Below are 18,241 nucleotides of genomic sequence, written 5' to 3'. Positions count from 1 at the left end.
AACAACCAGGGAAGTTCTCGCAGTGGGAATGGAAACTGGGGTATGCCTCTTTTTTCTTTTTTTTTTTTTTTTGTTTTAAAAACCCACCTGCAAGACGTGTTACACAACACACATCAATGGAACGAAGCAAGCCGAGAGCACGCAGCAGCCCAGACCTGGCTGCTGGTCGTGTCTGCGATGAGCTTTCCTCCTTTCTTGCCTGGAGAGGAGTGACAGTGACGGACGCCTGAGCTCACGTTAATACTGCCAAGATGTAGTGACAGTGAGACAAAATAAAGATACAACAAAACCTTGGACGTTTCCAAAGGTGGGAAAATCGTTCCAGAAGACGGAGTGCGAGGGCAGAGAGGAGTGCGTGAGAAGTTGCTCCAGCCCAGGTGATTCACGAGTCCGGTACTGGCTCACCGGCAGCATCTCTCTCGCTGACGCTTTTCCATCGTAATTGTTTGGGTTTCAGGGTTTTTTGCAGGATTTTTCTTTCTGGCCAGATGTTTTGCAGAACCCAGACGAGGAGGTGTATGCCAGCAAGTGACAATCACTAAGTCTCTTTCCAAATTGCTCCAACAATATTTCACCTCCCTGGTCATCAAGGCTCAGAGGCAGAAAGTGAGAGTGAGGGATGGAGTCTATCTACCCGATGGCAGGCTGTCACGCCTCGATGATGTTCACTGAGGGCTTGTTTTTTGGAAACTAGAAGAGAAGAGGAGACAAAGGAAGAAAGGATGTACAGGAATCACTAGAGAGGAAAAACCCCACATCAGAGATCAGCGCAGTATGCTGGTCAATATTTGTTTTTGTAAAAGTTTTGTTCCCATCACATCAGGATGATGAAGAAGGGTCAGAGTTGAGGCATTAGGGTTGCGCAGTTCGTCGCTGTCTGCTTCTGAATGAGCATGAATCAGTGGACTATTTCAAACAGTAAGTAAATGTGAAGTGGTGGGGATGTGGCAGTGTGCAAATTGTGAACAGAAACACCAGAAAGTTAAATTAATTGAAATAAGTTGGTATAACTTATATCTGCCTACGTTATGGATATGGCATACCTTTAACATCGTGCGTATTACCAGCCATGCTCCTGCTGATCAGCTCCTCAGTTAATTGCAAGAGTAATTATCCCCTTTACCACGCGTCACTTAAGGGCTGCTGCAGGGGTAGAAGAGCTCAGGGACTGCAGCAACACTCAGTGCATTTTTCTTCCAGAGATGTTCAGCTATTTCAGAAATACGGATCGAAATCTGTTTTGCTGATGGACATGCAGGTTAGTCTAGAGGTGGGAGTGAAGTGCTGCTGTCCCAGTGCCCCTGGGAGGCTCAGACCACTAACGGAGCTGCGGTGCTGGCGTGCGTGGATGCCAAGGGATGTTCCCTATCCACAGCCCAGCTGGAGGGAGGATGTTTAACACAAGCTGCTTTTTGGGTAATTTAGCAGGGGCCCAGCTGGAAGATGATTGCCTGCCCAGTCCCCCACTGCACACCAGCAGCATCTCACCTTGCTGCGGAGGAGCCCTCCGCTCTGGTGCTCGGGAGTGCTGTTCTCCGAGGCGCTCTTGACTTTCTCCTTGCTGTTATTTGGCTCGTTATCTTTGATGATATCGTACTGTCTGCAAAACAGGGCGATCACCCCTAACAGGAAAAAGCATTAGTGATCACACAAATGAGTTCAGCCCCTGGAGCCTGCAGAGATCAGAGATCCCTTGCTTGCCAGCCGGCTTTGTGCCTTCTGGTAGAGATCTCAGCAGCATTCCCAATTGCTCCTAAGGATCATTTTCTAGCTAGTCAGCCCTCTGGCTGTTTCCTTCTCGGGGCCTAATTCCATACTAAACTAGTTAGACAGAAGAACAGAAGATTAATTATATTCCAACTTCCCTGTCATTAGATGGGACAAGCATTTTAAGCCCTGTGTTTGGATAGGGATCAACACTACCCGTGCAGCTGAATGGGATCTTCGCTTTGCAAAAAGACAGGAGCTCCTGGAATTTCTGGTTAGTGAAAATCTGTCCTCTGATCTTTCTCCTCTGGGGTGAAGAGAAGGAGCTGGGGCTGGTGGATGGGAGGCAGGTACCACACCTGCCTGCATGTGATGCAGCGGGGCCTTTCGAGCAGCAGGACAACATCTGCAAACACGCCGCACTGACGGCAGCAAAAGCTGCCAGTGGAAATTTCCTCCCCCACACTCAGACACACGAAGAGAAAAGCAGGGGCAGCCCTGACACAAGAAGACTGCAAATGTCTTTCTCGGATGCTTTTAGATGACACTTTGACCAAATAGCATCTCTGCCTGCAGATACCAAACGCAGAGGTTCAGTAGACCCAGGCAGGTGCTGCCTCTCCCTTACAAAAAAGTGTTCCAGCTCCCCTAACAGCAAAACACGTGTAAAGCTTTCACCAGATCAACCCAAACTGGTTTATAAAGCGAGATAGTGTTACAGCAGCTGTGCCCAGGTGTTACTGATAAATACACGGGCCAAATTCTTCCATGTATGTGAACAAACGGCTGATCCTGGGAGGAGAGGTTAACATCTGCCACACCTCCTGCCATTTCCCGTGGTAAAACTGAGGCGCAGAGAAGCAAAGTGCTGTGAGCACCACCAGAAAGACAGCACAAGAGCTTAGGTCTTGTCTCAGTTCAGAGCCCTGGGCACACACTGGTTCCAGTTTGCGTCTGTTAAAACATCGTCGTGTTCAGGTTATGGCCAGGCTGGGTTAAGAGCTGGAAAGAGGTTTTTGTGTATTGAGAGTTTGTAAAGAACCCACTAGATGTAGAGAGATTTTCCCTCCAGCCACTTTCCTTTTTAAATGTAAGTAAGTCATCTGTTTCGAAGGGAAATTGTGGTATTAGCAAACTCTTTGTTGATCTGAGTTTTAGATTATACTGCAGTGGGAGATGAATCAGTTGTTCAGTCACTTCATGTAATTATTCACGATTGTTTTTACTGGCAGGGCATTTAAATTTGAATGTGGGCAGCTAAAACTTTGACATAAATGCTGACAAGATCATGGACTAGGGGGATTGTAAACCTTGTCATTCAGTTTCGGTTTTTATTCAGTTATCGACTTTAGCAATAATTGCTGTCCAGTCTCTGGAAACACAAATAATGTGTGGTAAACTCAGGACTTTCCTGGGAAAAAAAAAAAAAAATCATACATGGATCTGATTCTGTGTCACCTGGATTCACTTGTAAGAAACTTTGCAGCGCTGTACAGGACACAGTCAATCCCTCCATCCCCCTCTTTTGGGACAGATCTCAGATCAGTGACTGGTTTTCTCTGCCTATCTCTCCCTGGAGGGATCTCATCTCAGCAGAATCTAGTATAAATGAGCCAAATCCTCTGTTGGAGTAAACTGGTGCAACCCCTATTATTTTAAAGCTGTTGCCCCTTGTCCTGTCAGTACAAGAGTGTGGAGTGATAGGACAAGGGGCAATGGCTTTACACTGAAAGAGGGCAGATTTCGATGGGATCTAAGGAAGAAATTCTTCCCTCTGAGGGTGCTGAGGCACTGGACCAGGTTGCCCAGACAAGCTGTGGCTGCCCCATCCCTGGAAGTGTTCAAGGCCAGGTTGGATGAGGCTTTGAGCAACCTGGTGTGGTGGAGGGTGTCCCTGCCCATGGCAGGGGGGTTGGAACTGGATGGTCTTTCAGGTCCTTTCCAACCCAAACCAGTCTGTGATTCTGTGAATTCAGGATTGTTACAGTTTAGAGCAGCAGAGATGACAGACCATCCCCTTTGCAGGTCTCCCCTGAAACTACAAGCTGTCGAAGTCATCAACCACTCAGTGCTGCTGCGGTGGGTTTCCCTTCTGACCGAGGAAAATTCTCCGTGCAACTGTGTACACGCTCCATGTGGAGAGAAGTGGTTTGACTGGGACAAGAAAACTAAACACGGAGTGGCAAAGGCTGTCTTTTATGGATCATAGATTTACCATAGCACTAATTTCCTGGCCTGCCCATTTCCTTGGGTCACCTGAAGCATTCCCCCTTGGGCAACGTGCTCTGTGACTCGCAGGGAGCAAATCTGGTTTCATTAATGTTTTATGTGGCAGCAGAAGCAGCAGCTGACTGGCAGCCAGGGGAGACTGGGGCTCCAAATAGGAAACCAACACGTGCAAACTTTATTTCCCATTAACTCATGCATGTAATTTCCAAACTGAACAAGCTGAAGGGTTGGCTGCCGCCGCTTCAGACGTGCTAAGCTGATGGAGCAGGACTCGGAGGCATTTCCCTCTCCCCATTTGCTAGTTTAAAACGTACGAGCAAGATCTGTCCTAGGTACAATTTGCTGCAAGGTCTATTGAAACGTGGTCTCAAACTCATGTCAGAAAACTCTTGGTTCTCTTTGGAAGTTTAATTAATATATTTGTACGTATTACAGAAAGGCACAGTGAGGGATCTTCATATGGAAGGAGCACGTTTGTCTGATGCTGTGTTAGTGCATGTGCCTGGCTATGCCCACCGCATCCCACAGCCAAAAGTTTGGCTCCAAGGGACCCTTCTGCACAGCAGCTTTCAGCTAATGCTAGTCACCTTCCTCCTCCCACCATCCCGTACTCCTGTAGATGTTTCCTTCCTTTCGGTTAATATTGCTAATGTCCCTCCTCTTCCTCTTAAATACCATTCTTTGTATTTTAATAGTGGATGTTGAGAGGATCTGGGTTTATTCGCGTTTTGATGTTTGGGGCCATTTGTTCTTTCAATGCTTCCATTATTTTAATTGAGTTTGAAGTGGGGTTTAGTGTGTATATAATAGTGGGTGTTGAGAGTGAGACTTTTACATTTCTACTTTGCATGAAAGTTGGAGTCATATAATAGCCGGATAATTACAGTGACCTGTATCGTTTGAAGGGCTCGAGGCATCCTGTTAGATGGCTGAGGGCATTATCGTCAGCGCATTCTGGAAAAATTGAGATTACAGGATTAGCCATGGTGAATTAGGCAATTGGTTCATCACGTCCATTATCTCCTTCCTGCTGGGCCAGATCAGACCACTGATTCACCTGCTTTTGGCACTGCCCAACCTGCGATGCTGCAGAGGGACCTGAGGTGCCCTTACAGCTGAACACACAGCACTCTTTATGGGAGGAAGGGTTTCTTTTCAGGTCTTACATGATTACACGTGCAAACCAAGCAAGCCAGCGATGCCTGCTGGGTCCACTGAGGGGTATTACTTGCTTTTGACAGAAAGATTGAACTGACCTGCCCACATAAACAACACCACAACAATGATGAGAATTTCCCCCGCTCGCAGCTGTTGGTTTTTCTTCGCCATCTCCTTCATCGTCACCTCATCTGCACAAGGGGAAAGAGAGATGGTGAAACCAAACCGCCTTGACTCGAGTCGTCAGTCTGTCCGGGTCGGAGTTAGCCGGGAGAGTCGTGCCGGCAGCACGAGCTGCACCTTGAACTTTGCAGAGCATCAGCTGCTCTGCAGCAACTGCCCCGGCCAACCTGGAGGAGATGGGGCGAGGGAGGAGCAGTCAGACAGGACCAACAGGCGGTTACCAGCGAGGAGCTGCCGTGGGGTAAATCCACGTTCTCTGGCCCCGCGGCGGCTCGCTCTGCTCTGCCTGTGGTCTCTGTCAGTGCCATCTGCGCCTGTCACAAAGCCTCGCACGCTTCAGCAGTTCCTCTCCCAGCTCAGGAGCGTGGAGCCTGGCACGGTGTTTTTCAGTGGAGCTGTGGGATTCAGAAATGAGTAGAGCCTTTTTGCAGGGCGTTAACGCGCCTCCTTGGCTTCAAAGCACTAAGAAGATTACAGTTCAGGCCTCCAGGGAGGGAAGCAGTGCTCCTCTTAGTGCTTTCAGATGAACAGCAATTCAGTATTTACAGACACCAAATCATTTTAGCAGAAAGAGTCAAGAACTCACAACATCCTAGGAGCCATGGCCAAAAGCCCTGCAACAGGCTGGGTTGTCAGCAGGCAGGTAACCCTTTGTATCCCAGACCCCTGTACTCCCTTGCCCTTGCAGGAGCAGGGATTCTTGCTGCCAGAAAACCTTTCAACAATCTGGTTTGGCTTAAGAGGAACAAGTGAAGGAGTTGGCAGTGAGGAATTGCCTGATTTCCTCCATGGAGATATTCAAAACCCAACTGGACGTGATCCTGGACCACCTGCTCTAGTTGACCCTGCTTGAGCAGGGGTTTGGACTAGGTGATCTCGAGAGGTCCCTTCCAACCTCAACCTTTGTGATTCTGTGATTTGACAGAAATATTTGAAATGTAAGATAAGTGGGAGTCTCTGGATATTTTTTTTCCCCTGCTGTCCTGGAATCCAAGCACAGGAGGCTCAGTGAATCCACCCAAGTGCCCTGTGAGCACAGTGGTGGTGTGCCCAGTGCCATCCCAGGGTCTAGTTCCGCATGAATTTCCTCTGACATTCTCCACTTACAAGGATGCTGGACACACAACTCCCTGCCTGGAAACCTTCTCCTGCTCACTTTGCCTGTTAAACCTCATCTGAAACGGGAGAAATGAGTAGGAGCCTTCGGCAGTACCTCCCTATCGCTTTGCGCACCCGTCAGCCTTGCTGGGTCCACTCAGGGCATCCCGCTTGTCCACGTGGGGCTGGGAGAGGGTGCTCAGCCCTGCGTGCATTTGCCCCAGCTATTCTCATTGCACAGGATACTGCTCTACTCTCTGCAGAGCCCTACGCTGCCTGGGAGTCCCAGGGGCCACATAGGAACTCACCCACACTTGCCTTTATTTTTAGAGGCTAGTTTCTCAGCTTCCCTGGGGGTCTTGAAGAGGACTGGCTCACTGGCAGGGCTCTGGCCTTGGATGCTGATGGACTGGACATGCACAATGTACTCAGTGTCCTCCTCTAGGTCCCAGAGGGCACAGGAGCGGGTGGTGGTGTTCACCTCCTGGATGAAGCGCAGCATCCGCACGTCCTTCTTCTGGAAGCCGAGAGAGGAGAGCACAGAGTGGTGGAGAGGCCTCCCGTGTGCACTGCTGTCATCTAAGACCACTGCTTCCTGCCCTGTCCACCACGGACGTGGAGACCATCAGACCCTTTCCCCTCTGCAGCTACCAATACATGAAGTGCCGCTGCAAAGAGGACGGGAAGCCAAGTCCCCTCCCGGACCACGAGGGACAGGACGAGAAGGAATGGGCTTAAACTGCAGCGAGAGAATTTGGAAACTGAGGGGACCTGGGGTGAAGAAGAACATGACTGAAACTGGGGAACTGTAGGCACCGTACCTGTTGGGAAATAGCAAATCCAATGACAACTTCATCTTCCAGAACATCCCAAGTCACAACGGCCGAGTTGGCTTTCAGGTGTTTGACTGTGACATTGACTGGAGCCGACGGGCTGTCTGCAAGGAGGGAGAGCAGAGCCTTTACAGAGGCAAAGTCACAGCCAGGAGACAAGGGCAAGGAAGGGAGGAGGAAAGGACCTCATTCACGGTTCGTTCTGGGCATGGGACCTGGAAATTGCAGGTACTCCACATCTCAACCACCAGTGAGGCTCTAGGAGATCTCTGCTGAGAATATGAGTTGCGTTAGACGTATGAGAAATATCTGACCCTTGGAAACAGTTTCTTTGACAACACAGCAGACCACCGAGTAGCTCGTTCATCCCATCCCTCCCAGCCACGTACCACGTTTTCTCTGCTGTTTCCTATTACAGTCTGACAGTGACAGCTGGCAGGAAATGCAAAATCTGCCTGGGAAGTATGAAAACTGAACGCTTTGACAAGCACTCCGGAGGTTTGAAACTCGGGAGCAGTAAATGGGTGTGTTTCTGTTGCTTTTCCCTGTTAGTTTGACAGAATTTTTTTTATCCATGTTTTGTGGCTGACGGGCTGTCTCTTTGATGGTCAGAGGACATCCAGTGACCATCGCTTACAGCTAGAAGAACAGAATATGCTGCAGCGGCACTGATGGACCAGTGTAACGTGAAAAGGACAGGCCATGAGAGCAGTAGCTCGAGGGTCCATGTTTATTCCCAACTCCAGAGCACAGCAGAGTTTCCAGCTGCAGGTGGATCTGCGTAGCTGCCTTGCCAAGGTGAACTGGGCTCCGATGTACAGCACACCCTCACCGGAGCCTCTTCCCAAGGGAGCTGCACAGTGCAAAGCCCTTCTGGGCATCTCAAGGCATCTCCACCATCTTCACCTCCCAGGCTTGGCACAGTCCTTCCAGTGCTCCATGCAGCAGGTTGGACTCCTGTTCCCTCTCCACTGGTCAAATTTAATTCACAAAGATCCAGCTTGTGCCTCGAGCCCAAAGGCAGTAAATGCTAACGAGACTGTTAGGACTCCGACTGCCCCAGGAGGTCAGCAGGGTGAGGAGGAGTCATTTTTCCTGACTCCCATCAAAGAATAATAGTTTTATTGCTTCCTAACACTGCCCTGCTGGGGCTGGGACTGAGCTCACAGTAAAAGAAGGATGCGTGTGTGCACGTCTCCAGTAACACTTGTTGGATTTATAGACAGTCCCAGCCGCCTGAATGTGGCCGAAAATATTCTAGCTGTAGTGTCAGTGTCTCCTAACAACTGACTTCACTCCCAGTGAATGTTCCACCGGGAACAGAGAAAATAACGGGAGCACAAAACTCCCCAGCTGAAGGTCAGTGCTGTTCTACACTTAGCAGAGCGATGACCTTATTCCTTTCTCTCCTCCCCAAACGACACCCAGAGTCCAGCCTTCCAAGCTCCCCTTTCTAGCAGATGGGAGCCCCACACCCACCAGTGAGACCCTCAGGCACGGGATGTCTGGACAAGCCGCTGGGATCCAGACTGATTCCAGTGAGTCCTTCAGTGAGCAAAAAGGTCACTGAAATGTGCGTGGCTAAATTCCCACGAATTTGGGACTTGAGAAGGAGGAGCAGCAAGCAATCGTGGCCTCCAGGATTCCATAGTGGGAGGTTTCTTTCCTCTGTGGAGTAGATGATGAAGTTGGGATTGACCCTGAGCATTCTCGTCTCTCCGGGTTTGGCCTTCATGAAACAAGGTGGGGGTCTCCAGCCAGCTCTCGGAGAACGGAAACATTTACCATCCTCACCCTCCACTGCAGCAGCAGGACCAAGGACACGCTGAGCAGGGGAGATGGATCACCCTTCCCAGCCTGGACACCCATCCCTTCTGGACTCAGCTCCCTGCTGTGACACAAGGAAGGGACGTGGGTCTGCAGCTCCTCACCTTCCCCCGTGACTGAACCATGTGCCACCCAAAATAGGGTCTAATTTTAGGAAGGGGCAGTCAGCAGATGGGAATGCGTACAGGGAAGGTCTGTGAGTCATGCCTGATGAATTTGCTAGAACATACAGAGGACATGACGGAGTCGAGAGATGGGAGACAAAACAGTCTCCAGCTGCAGCCAGGCACTTCGCCCTTCTTCAAGTACAGCTGTACAGCTCAATCCCGGCATGGTTGTCTTTCCTGGATATTTTTAGGAGCTACATTTTTTTAGGAGCCCCACTGATTTGCCCAGCCTACGTTGAGGAGGCCTTTGAAAAGAGATGAATTAACCCCACAGGAACAGAGAGCAGAATGTCAGGGAAAAAAGCTTCAAGCTGGGAAAAGGGAACGTAGTGCCCAAGTCCCTTTTGAAATGCATGACCTTGAGGGATGCACAGCATAAAAAGTGTCTAAGTTCCCTGATGACCTAAAACGTGGGGGAGATGGGAAGACCTAGCAGAGCTGGAGAAGAGCAAACAACCTCTCTGGGAATTGGTGAGAGGGGTGGAGGGCTGCGAGGCAGAAGGGGAGCACTTGGCAAAGCTGCAACACAGGGCTCGGAATGGAGGCAGGGGAGAAGGTGGCTGGTGTGGATGGTGGAGAGCAGCCTGGAAACCCCCTTTGTAGTAACACCTGGGAGAGGGACAGGGTAGTTGAAGTCAGCAGATAATAGCATGAGATCTGGGACAGCAGATCTGAGTGTGCTTTTCCCTTCGCTACCACGGATTAGGAGTAGCTACACATAAATCAGTGATGTCAAACCAGTATAAAAGTGATATGAAAAGGGAATTAAGCATGGCGTTTGACAGAAATACAAAGCCAGGAAAATGAGACTCCTGCTCCCAGAGCTGAGTGCATCATATGGAACCAAAATTTTAATCTGTGAGGATGCTCTTCTCCCCGCTCCCAGGAGATGCATGATGAGATCATGACTTTCTAAAATCTAGTCACCGCTCCAAGATATTCCACACTGCTTTGGCTCCCTGGACCAGTTGCGGCTCTTTGTAGTGCCAGCCCGGCTGAGGGCAGGTGGAGAAGATGTAATTTCTGGTTCCCAGCTGGCTGTAGGGGGTCAGCGTCTCTAGCAGGGCCTCGAGGTGCCAAATCCAAACCTTTGGTTCCCTCTGGAGTCCTAGACAACTCCTGGACACTTTGCTTCTGTGCCTGCGGCAGCCGAGGAAGCCACTGGTGCTCCAGGAGTGGGCACAGAGGTGGGATGGCCCCGGGGGCTGCTCCTTCCCCGCTGCAGGTGCCATAGCAAGGAGCACGCTGTGCTTCAAACCTCTCTCATGTGTGTTTGCTCCAGAGGCACTGAGGACAGCACATCCCCTGCCCGGTCTGTAAGGGACCCATATGGCACAAGATTTCTGGTTTCACCCCAGCGCAGAGGCTGCGGTGCCGCCGGAGCAAATCACACGCTGCAAACTGGCAGAGGAGCCGTTTGGCCAAATTTGAATGAGAGCTGTGTGCCCGGGTGAGAAGATGCTCTCGTTTCCATGCCAGCAGGACCTGCAGCCCCCTCTCGAAGGGGCAGCCCTGATTGATTAAGAGGAAATCATGATGATTTTTGAATGTGAACGGCTGCTTCAAAACTGATCATGCTTAAATCCCGACTTGTTTCCTTCCCACAAGGACCCTTGGTGAGAAGAGTCACAGTCCTACGTCCCCCTGGGCTGTGTCCCAGCCCTGCCTCGCTCCTGCCCACCTTGGGCCCCTTTGGCAAGAGCGGGTCAGAACCGCCTCCACGCAGCGAGGAGGCATGAGCGATGAAGATTACCCTTAATCCCCTCTTAGTGCTGAGAACTCCTTGTAGCCTCTCATTAAACGCTTTGCTGATTATTAATGGACTTTTATTGGAGAGAGAGGGGGAAAAAAACCCTCCACACTTTAGAGCTTTGGGCTGACTCCTCCTGGCTTTTCATTGTCGGCACAGCGGCTGCTGGCATGAGGAAGAGGAGACCACCTGCCTGCCCCTTATGTTGACTTCACCATCGGAGCTGGAGCATGGATGGGACAGGGAGGGAAGATGAGAGAGGAGCAGCTTTGTCTCCATCCCACTGCTGCTGTCGCCTGCGATGGGTGAGTTGCTGGTCAGGTGGTGGGGTGAGCAAAGGGGATGTAGGAGACACCAGGGTGTCTTGCCTGGTGCCTCTAGGATCAGGGAAGTACCTACGCCACCAGGGCATCACTGGGAGATGCTCAGAGCTCCTGGCTCTGCTGCCATGGTCCCTCTCCTTGCTGCTGGGTCTCTCCCTTTTGAAGCCAGCCTCAATTTGCACCTTCTGCCATGAGCTCCTGTGGTGGGGCTGGGGGTGAGAGCTGGTTTGCTGCCTTTAGCCGAGCAAACTGCCAGGGGAAACTTTTGCTTAGAGCAAAAGGATGAATCTGTGGAAATATCACACCCTTGGAGGTCACCTTTGCCAGCTGAGTCCTGTGGTCAGGCTATAGGTTTGGAATTAGAGCCTGTTCCTGGATTTATCTCCCCAGCCAAGGGGCTCAGCCTCCCCTCCAAATCTGCTCCTTCTGAATTCAACTGTCCTGGAAACTCCAGCTGCTTGGAAGTGCCTGGAGTGAAACGCGGTTGCTTCCTCCGTGGGCAAGGCTACGCTGTACTCATGGCATTTTCCAGTGCAGTTAGTTCCTCTCCCGCAAGCAGCTCCTTTCCTGCTGGGAAAGGCTCAGCTGCTTCAGAGCCCCTCGGACATGGCCCAGCGAGCAGCATGCCAGCCGAGGCTCCGAAGCGGCTCGTTCAGTGCTATCCACCTGCACGCTGTGTGCCCTTTCCTGCAGGAAGCAGTGAGCATCAGCCTTAAATCCCAGTACCCCTTTGTTCCTGCACCACAGCCTTCCCTGCGGATGCGGGAGATGGAAGGACACAACCTGCAAGGGGAAGGAGCATCCCATAAGATCCTGCGGGATGTTCTCGGCGAAGCACTGCTGCCCGCCGCCCGAGCGCAGGTACAGAAAGATCTCCTTTCCCTGCCTTTCCGAGCCTTTCTTTGCTCTCCCAGCACGGCTCCCTTCAGTGGATGTAATTGCTTGTCAGCTTTATGGGGTGTGTGGGAAGGGCTGGCGCTCCGTTCGGCTTCCCCGAGTGTTTTAATGAAGGGAGCTGCAGGGGGGTGGGAGGGAGCAGAGCCCGCCGCTGCCGTCCCCCTGGCCGCGCGGGAAGCGGGGCTATTTACTGAGCTCCGAGAATTTCAAAGAGCAGAAAGACCAACCGGTGGTTCTTCAGTCTGGGAAAGAGGCAATTATTTCCTGCTGACCGCCCACTCCCCTGTACAAAAGGGATATTAATAGCCAGCCCCCTCTCGCCCCCCTCTCTCCAGCCCTATTGCTGATTCCTCCGTGAGTGGGTGCCCAAATGTACGGCTGGAAATGCCGTCAAGAAGGACGGAGCCCTTTGAGGGAGCACGGAGACGCTCGCTGTGTCCAGCCCAGCTTTCAGGAGCTCCTTAGGGCAGGAGGAAGGGAAGGGGGATTTCTACTTTGGAGAATGTCCCCTGCTGCCAAACCTCCCCCTCTCCGAGTCCCGAAGCCGGGCAGGATTTGCTCAGGTCTCACCAATTCCTTGACTTGGGTTTTATCGCTGCCAACCCAGGGCAGAGTCAATGCTGTGGGATGTTTTATCCAGGACCCGAATGTCCGGGGAGAACTGGGTACCACGGTCCTTTCTAGCTCTTCTCAGCCCACACCTATGTAACGTTGGAGAAATAAGAGAGAAACCTGTCCGAGGCGGAGAGGGTGAGCAAGCCCTGGAGTTTCCCAGCCATCCACTGGACACCAGTGCTCGTACCTCTCCCGGGAGTTTGCTGGCTGGCCCCAACCCAGCTGGGCACAAATAAAGATTTGCATGCTTCGCTGCTCAATACATTTCTGCTTTTAGCTGAATTATACTTGAGTCAGGCCTTAATTTGGCCTCTGGGTACTATACAAACCAGGAGGGGTTTATGTGACAACAAATGCCAAAAGAATGAGGCCATATTCAGCAGCAGCACATGGGTCCCACTCCATGAAGGCTGCTTTTGGATCCTGCCACGGTGCCTGTGTGAGCGTGTCCCTCTCTGGGAGGGAATCTCCGTTTTCCACATGTATGTTCCCAGCAGGAGACAGCGTTTGGAAGAGGATGGCACAACCTTGGCTGCTTTGCACAAAGCCCTGCTGAGAGGCTGACACCGAGGTTAGAAACCTCCACGTTTCAATTAAATCTCTCCTACGCTGAATGCAGAAATCAATAAAGTGTTTCCATCAGCCGGCCAGGAATCTCCGTGGCCTCCGTGAGACGGGAAGGGGCTGGAGTGGGTTGGTTTGTCATCTCCAAATAGCTGCCAGACCCATTGCTGCTTTCTCGTGGTGCTGAGCCTATCGCTCGCTGCTGGTTTTGATCCTGCCAGACCTCAGGTGAGCCCAGTTCCCCCGGCTCGGAGGAGGAGGTGAGCGTGCCTGGCGAGGTATAGGTTGGGAAAGAGCATCTGCAGCGCCGTTGTCACCTTCGCTTTGCTCTCCTTCCCCCCTGCAGCTGGTGGGGCTGTCTGGGAGGGGGTGAGGATGGAGACCCACCTCAGCAGAGGAAGAGGAGCCTGGTTTGCAGAGCGGCTCAGGGTGCAAGAACGCGCAGGAGAGACGCAAAGCACTGAGCTGCTTTATAGCTGAGCAGTGACCAGGACCCAGCCAGGGGGTTTGGCCCCTTTTTGGGAGCGGAGGTGGAGGAGCTGTTAGGGGGCTTCTTGGATTGGAGCCTTCCAGGTTCTGTGAAGGCTCAGAGCTGTGCTGGGGGTGATGCTTTACCTCTGCCTAAGCACTCTGCTGTCTTTCCTCTGCATCTCACAGGGATAAACCTGACTTGAGCCGCTCTCCAGGCACCTTGCAAGTTGCAGGGACCGTGGCCTATTTTGGGGTCTTTCATCATCATTGTGCAGCATCGTCCTGCTGCTCTTACAGCCCACAACAGCAGCCCTGCACCACTGAGCCCAGCATAGCCTAACGAGGAGGGGGTTGCTGGCACCCTGGATGGCACAGGCTGGGCAGCGCAGGCCAGCCCGCTGCCAGAGCAAGCGCTGGGGCAAAATTAAATTGGATTTCTGACTTGCCAACCATCCTGAATGTTTCCTCAGGGACCCTCTGGAGCAGGCAGCAGTAGGAGGGAGCTGGAGGGCTTTGCCCACGGGGCGCTGGTGGGATGCTGGGGGCTGTCAAAGAGCGTTAGCATGGAGGTTATATCTCAGCTTGTCCCGGTCCTGCTTCCCCTTCTCACTCACCTTGCCAAAAAATGGTCCTGACTGGCCAAACCCCCCTGTCAGAGCATGGCCCATGCTCAGGGCTACTCCCTCACCAGCCCTCACTGCTGTATCAGCGAGGGGGAATTTGCACCGGTCCTCACAGGTCCTCTCCCCGGGACACCACCCTTAACCTTTCACAACAGGCTTTATTTTAAACCCACTTGCATGAGCACTGGGTCCGAAGGGGAGGGACCCCCGAGCCTCCATCTCTGCCAGCCCTGCTGGGGATGATTTCCTCTCCATGGGCTTTTCTGATGACTTGTGGCTTGCCTGCCTTGGCGGCCCTGTGGCCACAACATCAGGTAGGACTGGGGACACAAAGCTGGTGATGATGCTGCTGCTACCTCTGTGTGACCTTGGGAAAATCACTCCATACCCTCATTCCTCCTTTCCCTTTCTGAAAAACAGGGACAATATAAGTTTGCTGCCTCGCCGGGGTGCGGGGAGAGCTCATCGCAACCCTGGGTGAAGGCGACCACGGAAAAAGGAGGTGGGTGAGTGCGTGGCACAGCACCAAGGTCACGCAGCTTCGGCAGAGCCCAGGACTGAGTCTCCCGCCCCCCCACCGCCCGCCGTAGCCACGAGACAGGGCAGCTAGCCGGGTCCGCAGAGCTGCCCGCCTCGGAACGTGGCACGGGCACCTTACGCTGCCTGTAAGACAGGAGCAGAAGGTGGTTATGGGCAGGGACACAATTCCATGTTTACTCTCAGTCACTGGCTGAGGTGATTCAAGGATAAGGAAGAGCAGGGAAGTGGCCTAGTTTACAGAAAATCGGGAGAGCTGTTACAATTGCAGACGCCTCCATTGTGTTTTCCCTGTGTTGCTCCTCCGTGTGGGAACGTTTCATTAATCTCCCCGGCTCTGTCAGTTGTGAAACAGCAACTTCAGAGTGCCGATGTCTGGCCAAGGACACGTGAGTCGGAGCCGAAGGCGTTCGGGGGGGTTGCTACAGCCCCAGCGCAGGCAGGATGAGGGTGAATGTAACTCCAGCAACTCCCGGGGCTGGCTCAGGCACAGGAATTTCCACTCCCCTGAGCTCTGCATCCCTAATAGTCACCCCCAGCCCCCTGGAATGCAAGATATTCTGGCAATCAGCGTTTTGCAAATCAAAGCAGCTGTTCCACCAACATCTTGCAGCCAGCGATGGAGGCAGATCTCTGCACAGAGCCGGGGACAGCGTCCGGCTGGGGCTGGTGCTATGTGGTGGGGCGAGGGCTCGGGGCAAGTATCCACCAGCACTGGCTGAGATGTGGCTTTCACACCAGGATGCTTGAGTGAAGGCTTAGCCCAGCTGATGAAGAGGAGGAGAGTGGACCTGATCACGTCCTGGTTGCTCCAGAATTAGAGCTAGCTCATGGGGAGGCACCTTTGCCTTCCCGAAAGATCCCCCACATCAGAGGACCTGCTCTGCTCGAAGGGGCCTGGTTTGATGTGGCCGGGATGTGCTGTGCCCTGGGAGAGGTGGCTCCTCTGGGGCAGCAGCGCTTCCTCAGGAGCTCCAGGGGCTCCTGGTGGTGCCTGGCTGGGCCCCGGGCAGCCTGGGCTGAGCAGGAGTCAGGGAAGGGGATTGCTAAGGCCAACACACCGCGGTGTTGGCAGAGCAGATCCGTTTCTGCCCCCTCTGCTCCGGTTCAGCCCCGTGACACAAACTCAGGGCCAGGAGAGCCTTCGCCTCCCCCGTGCCCGGCGCTGGGCGAGGGTCTCCGCTCGCTCTCCCCCAGCCCCTGTTTCACACCACGTCGCTACGAGCCGCCTTCCCCGGGGACAGCCGGCTGCAAGCACCCACGCTGGGAACCGTGGGGGCGAGAGCTCGGTGCTCCCCGTGACCGGGGCTGCGTGTCCGAAATCACCCGTCTCTTCTGAACCCAATTACGGACAAGTCCCAACCGGCGATGTCCCCAAACTCCGTCCCCTCGGCGCAGCCCGGCCCGGCCGCGCTCCACGCAGCAGCCACGCTTCACCCGCCGCTCCCACCCGTGCGCACCGGCGGACTCCCCCCGCCGGAGCCCCCCCCCACCCTTCACCCCGGGCGGCCCCTCCCCGGGGCCCGGCGGCCCTTACCTGCCTCCACCGGGCGCAGACCGGCGTAGCTGAAGCAGAGCAGGAGCGCGGCGCCGGTGCAGCCGAGGAAGGGCTCCATCCCCCGCGGCCGCCGCGCCGCGCCGGGCCGAGCCGCTCCGGGCCGGGCCGGGCCCCGCCGGCGGCGCGTCCTGCGGGCGCGGCGGCGCCGTTCAGCACCGCGGAGAGCGCCGCGGCCCGGTACCGCCGGGGCCGCCCGGTACCGCCGGAGCCGCCCGGTGCGGCTGGGCTCGGCACGGCTCGGCTGGGCTCGGCACGGCTCGGCTGGGCTCAGCACCGCTCGGTAGCGCCCGGCACGGCACGGCTCGGTTCGGTACGGTACGGTACGGCTGGGCTCGGCCGGGAGGCGGGGGCGGGCGCGGCCCCGCCGAGCCCCGGCTCCGCCCGCTGCAGCGCCGGGCAGCCCCGCTCCGGTCCCTCCCCCGGCCCCGGGGGCGGTGGGACGGGGGCGGCTCGCCCCCCCCCCCTCCCCCAACCTGGCCCCGCTGTCTGCCTCAGTTTCCCCGCCTCTCCCGCCCCCGCCGGGGTCCCGGCCCACCCCCGGCCCAGCACTCCCGGGGGCTGCTCCCCGCCGGGCCCCCCCGGGCCACCGGGGGAAGGAGATGGGCTCTCACGCCGAGACGAGCCCCCCGTGCACAGCAGCGGTGACATTTTACCGCTGGGATTTCGCTGTCGCTGGGCTCTAAACTCGGAGATAATGAGGATTAGATGAGGTTCTGGAATTAGCCATGCCTCCAGGTTAATTAAGCCGGCAGCGCTCTGATTTACGGTAACGAGTTGGAGGGAAGATGAGCCGTTTCTTCAGCTCAGTGACCAGCTGCCAAGCTCCATGCTGCTGGATGGGGGGACCCTGTTCCATCCACCGCAGCCTCTGCCGAGCCCCTCCACTGTGTCCCACCAGCAATGAGGCGTCTGGCCCCCACGAGGGTCCAGCTGCCATGGCCTGGGGTGGCCCCACCAGCTGTGGTGGCCGCAGGGTGCCAGTGGACAGGGACTGTAGGTCCCAACACGCACAGAAGGGTCCAGCTGGGAGCACCCGGCCACACTGTGGGCAGGATGCAGCACGGTCTGGGCTGTGTCCGGGCAGCTTCGCTCACCATAGAATCATAGAATCATAGAATGGTTAGGGCTGGAAGGGACCTTCAAAGGTCATCTAGTCCAACCCCCCTGCAAGGAACAGGGATATCTCCAACTAGATCAGGTTGCTCAGGGCCTTGTCCAACCTGGCCTTGAACGTCTCCAGGGATGGAGCATCCACCACCTCTCTGGGCAACCTGTTCCAGTGTTCTACCACTCTCATGGTAAAAAATTTTTTCCTAATATCCAACCTGAACCTACCTCCCTCTATTTTAAAACCGTTACCCCTTGTCCTATCATAACTGGCCCTCCTGAACAGCCTCTCCCCATCTTTCCTGTAGGCCCCCTTGAGGTACTGGAAGACCGCTATAAGGTCACCCCGGAGCCTCCTCTTCTCCAGGCTGAACAGCCCCAACTCTTTCAGCCTGTCCTCATAGGAAAGGTGCTCCAGCCCTCTTATCATCTTCGTGGCCCTCCTCTGGACCCTCTCCAACTGGTCCATGTCCTTCTTATGTTGGGGACTCCAGAACTGGACGCAGTACTCCAAGTGAGGTCTCACGAGGGCAGAGTAGAGGGGGAGAATCACCTCCCTCGACCTGCTGGCCACGCTCCTCTTGATGCAGCCCA

At 54.3% G+C, this 18,241-nt stretch overlaps 3 protein-coding genes across 3 annotated transcripts in view; 1 reads left to right on the top strand and 2 right to left on the bottom strand.

Moving 5' to 3' along the window:
• Positions 1 to 18,241, bottom strand: part of TSLIG1 (tRNA splicing ligase complex subunit 1) — a 179,928-nt gene that overhangs the window by 77,537 nt on the left and 84,150 nt on the right. The window lies entirely within an intron of this gene.
• RBBP4 (RB binding protein 4, chromatin remodeling factor) overlaps positions 1 to 18,241 on the top strand; it is a 136,575-nt gene that overhangs the window by 70,531 nt on the left and 47,803 nt on the right. The gene's annotated exons all lie outside the window — the stretch shown is intronic.
• Positions 649 to 16,598, bottom strand: FNDC5 (fibronectin type III domain containing 5). The gene is made up of 6 exons (XM_086626169.1): positions 16,520 to 16,598; positions 7,197 to 7,312; positions 6,694 to 6,892; positions 5,193 to 5,285; positions 1,489 to 1,622; positions 649 to 690 (listed from the first exon to the last, which is right to left on the bottom strand). The coding sequence occupies exons 1-6, from the start codon at positions 16,596 to 16,598 to the stop codon at positions 649 to 651; spliced, it is 663 nt and encodes a 220-aa protein (XP_086482295.1).

The sequence above is a fragment of the Tauraco erythrolophus genome, chromosome 24, assembly GCF_009769465.1.
Source record: "Tauraco erythrolophus isolate bTauEry1 chromosome 24, bTauEry1.pri, whole genome shotgun sequence".
NCBI lineage: Eukaryota > Metazoa > Chordata > Aves > Musophagiformes > Musophagidae > Tauraco > Tauraco erythrolophus.
This window is presented reverse-complemented; position numbering and strand designations above follow the sequence as displayed.

Bases quoted from the DNA above. Each gene is read 5' to 3' on its own strand.
- FNDC5 (XM_086626169.1), bottom strand. From the start codon at position 16,598: ATGGAGCCCTTCCTCGGCTGCACCGGCGCCGCGCTCCTGCTCTGCTTC. The intron at 1,623-5,192 runs GTCAGTTCAATC...TTTTCCTGTTAG, and splicing joins GGTGTTGTTTATGTGGGCAG to GGGTGATCGCCCTGTTTTGC. The intron at 691-1,488 runs GTGAGATGCTGC...CTTCTCTTCTAG, and splicing joins GAGGGCTCCTCCGCAGCAAG to TTTCCAAAAAACAAGCCCTC.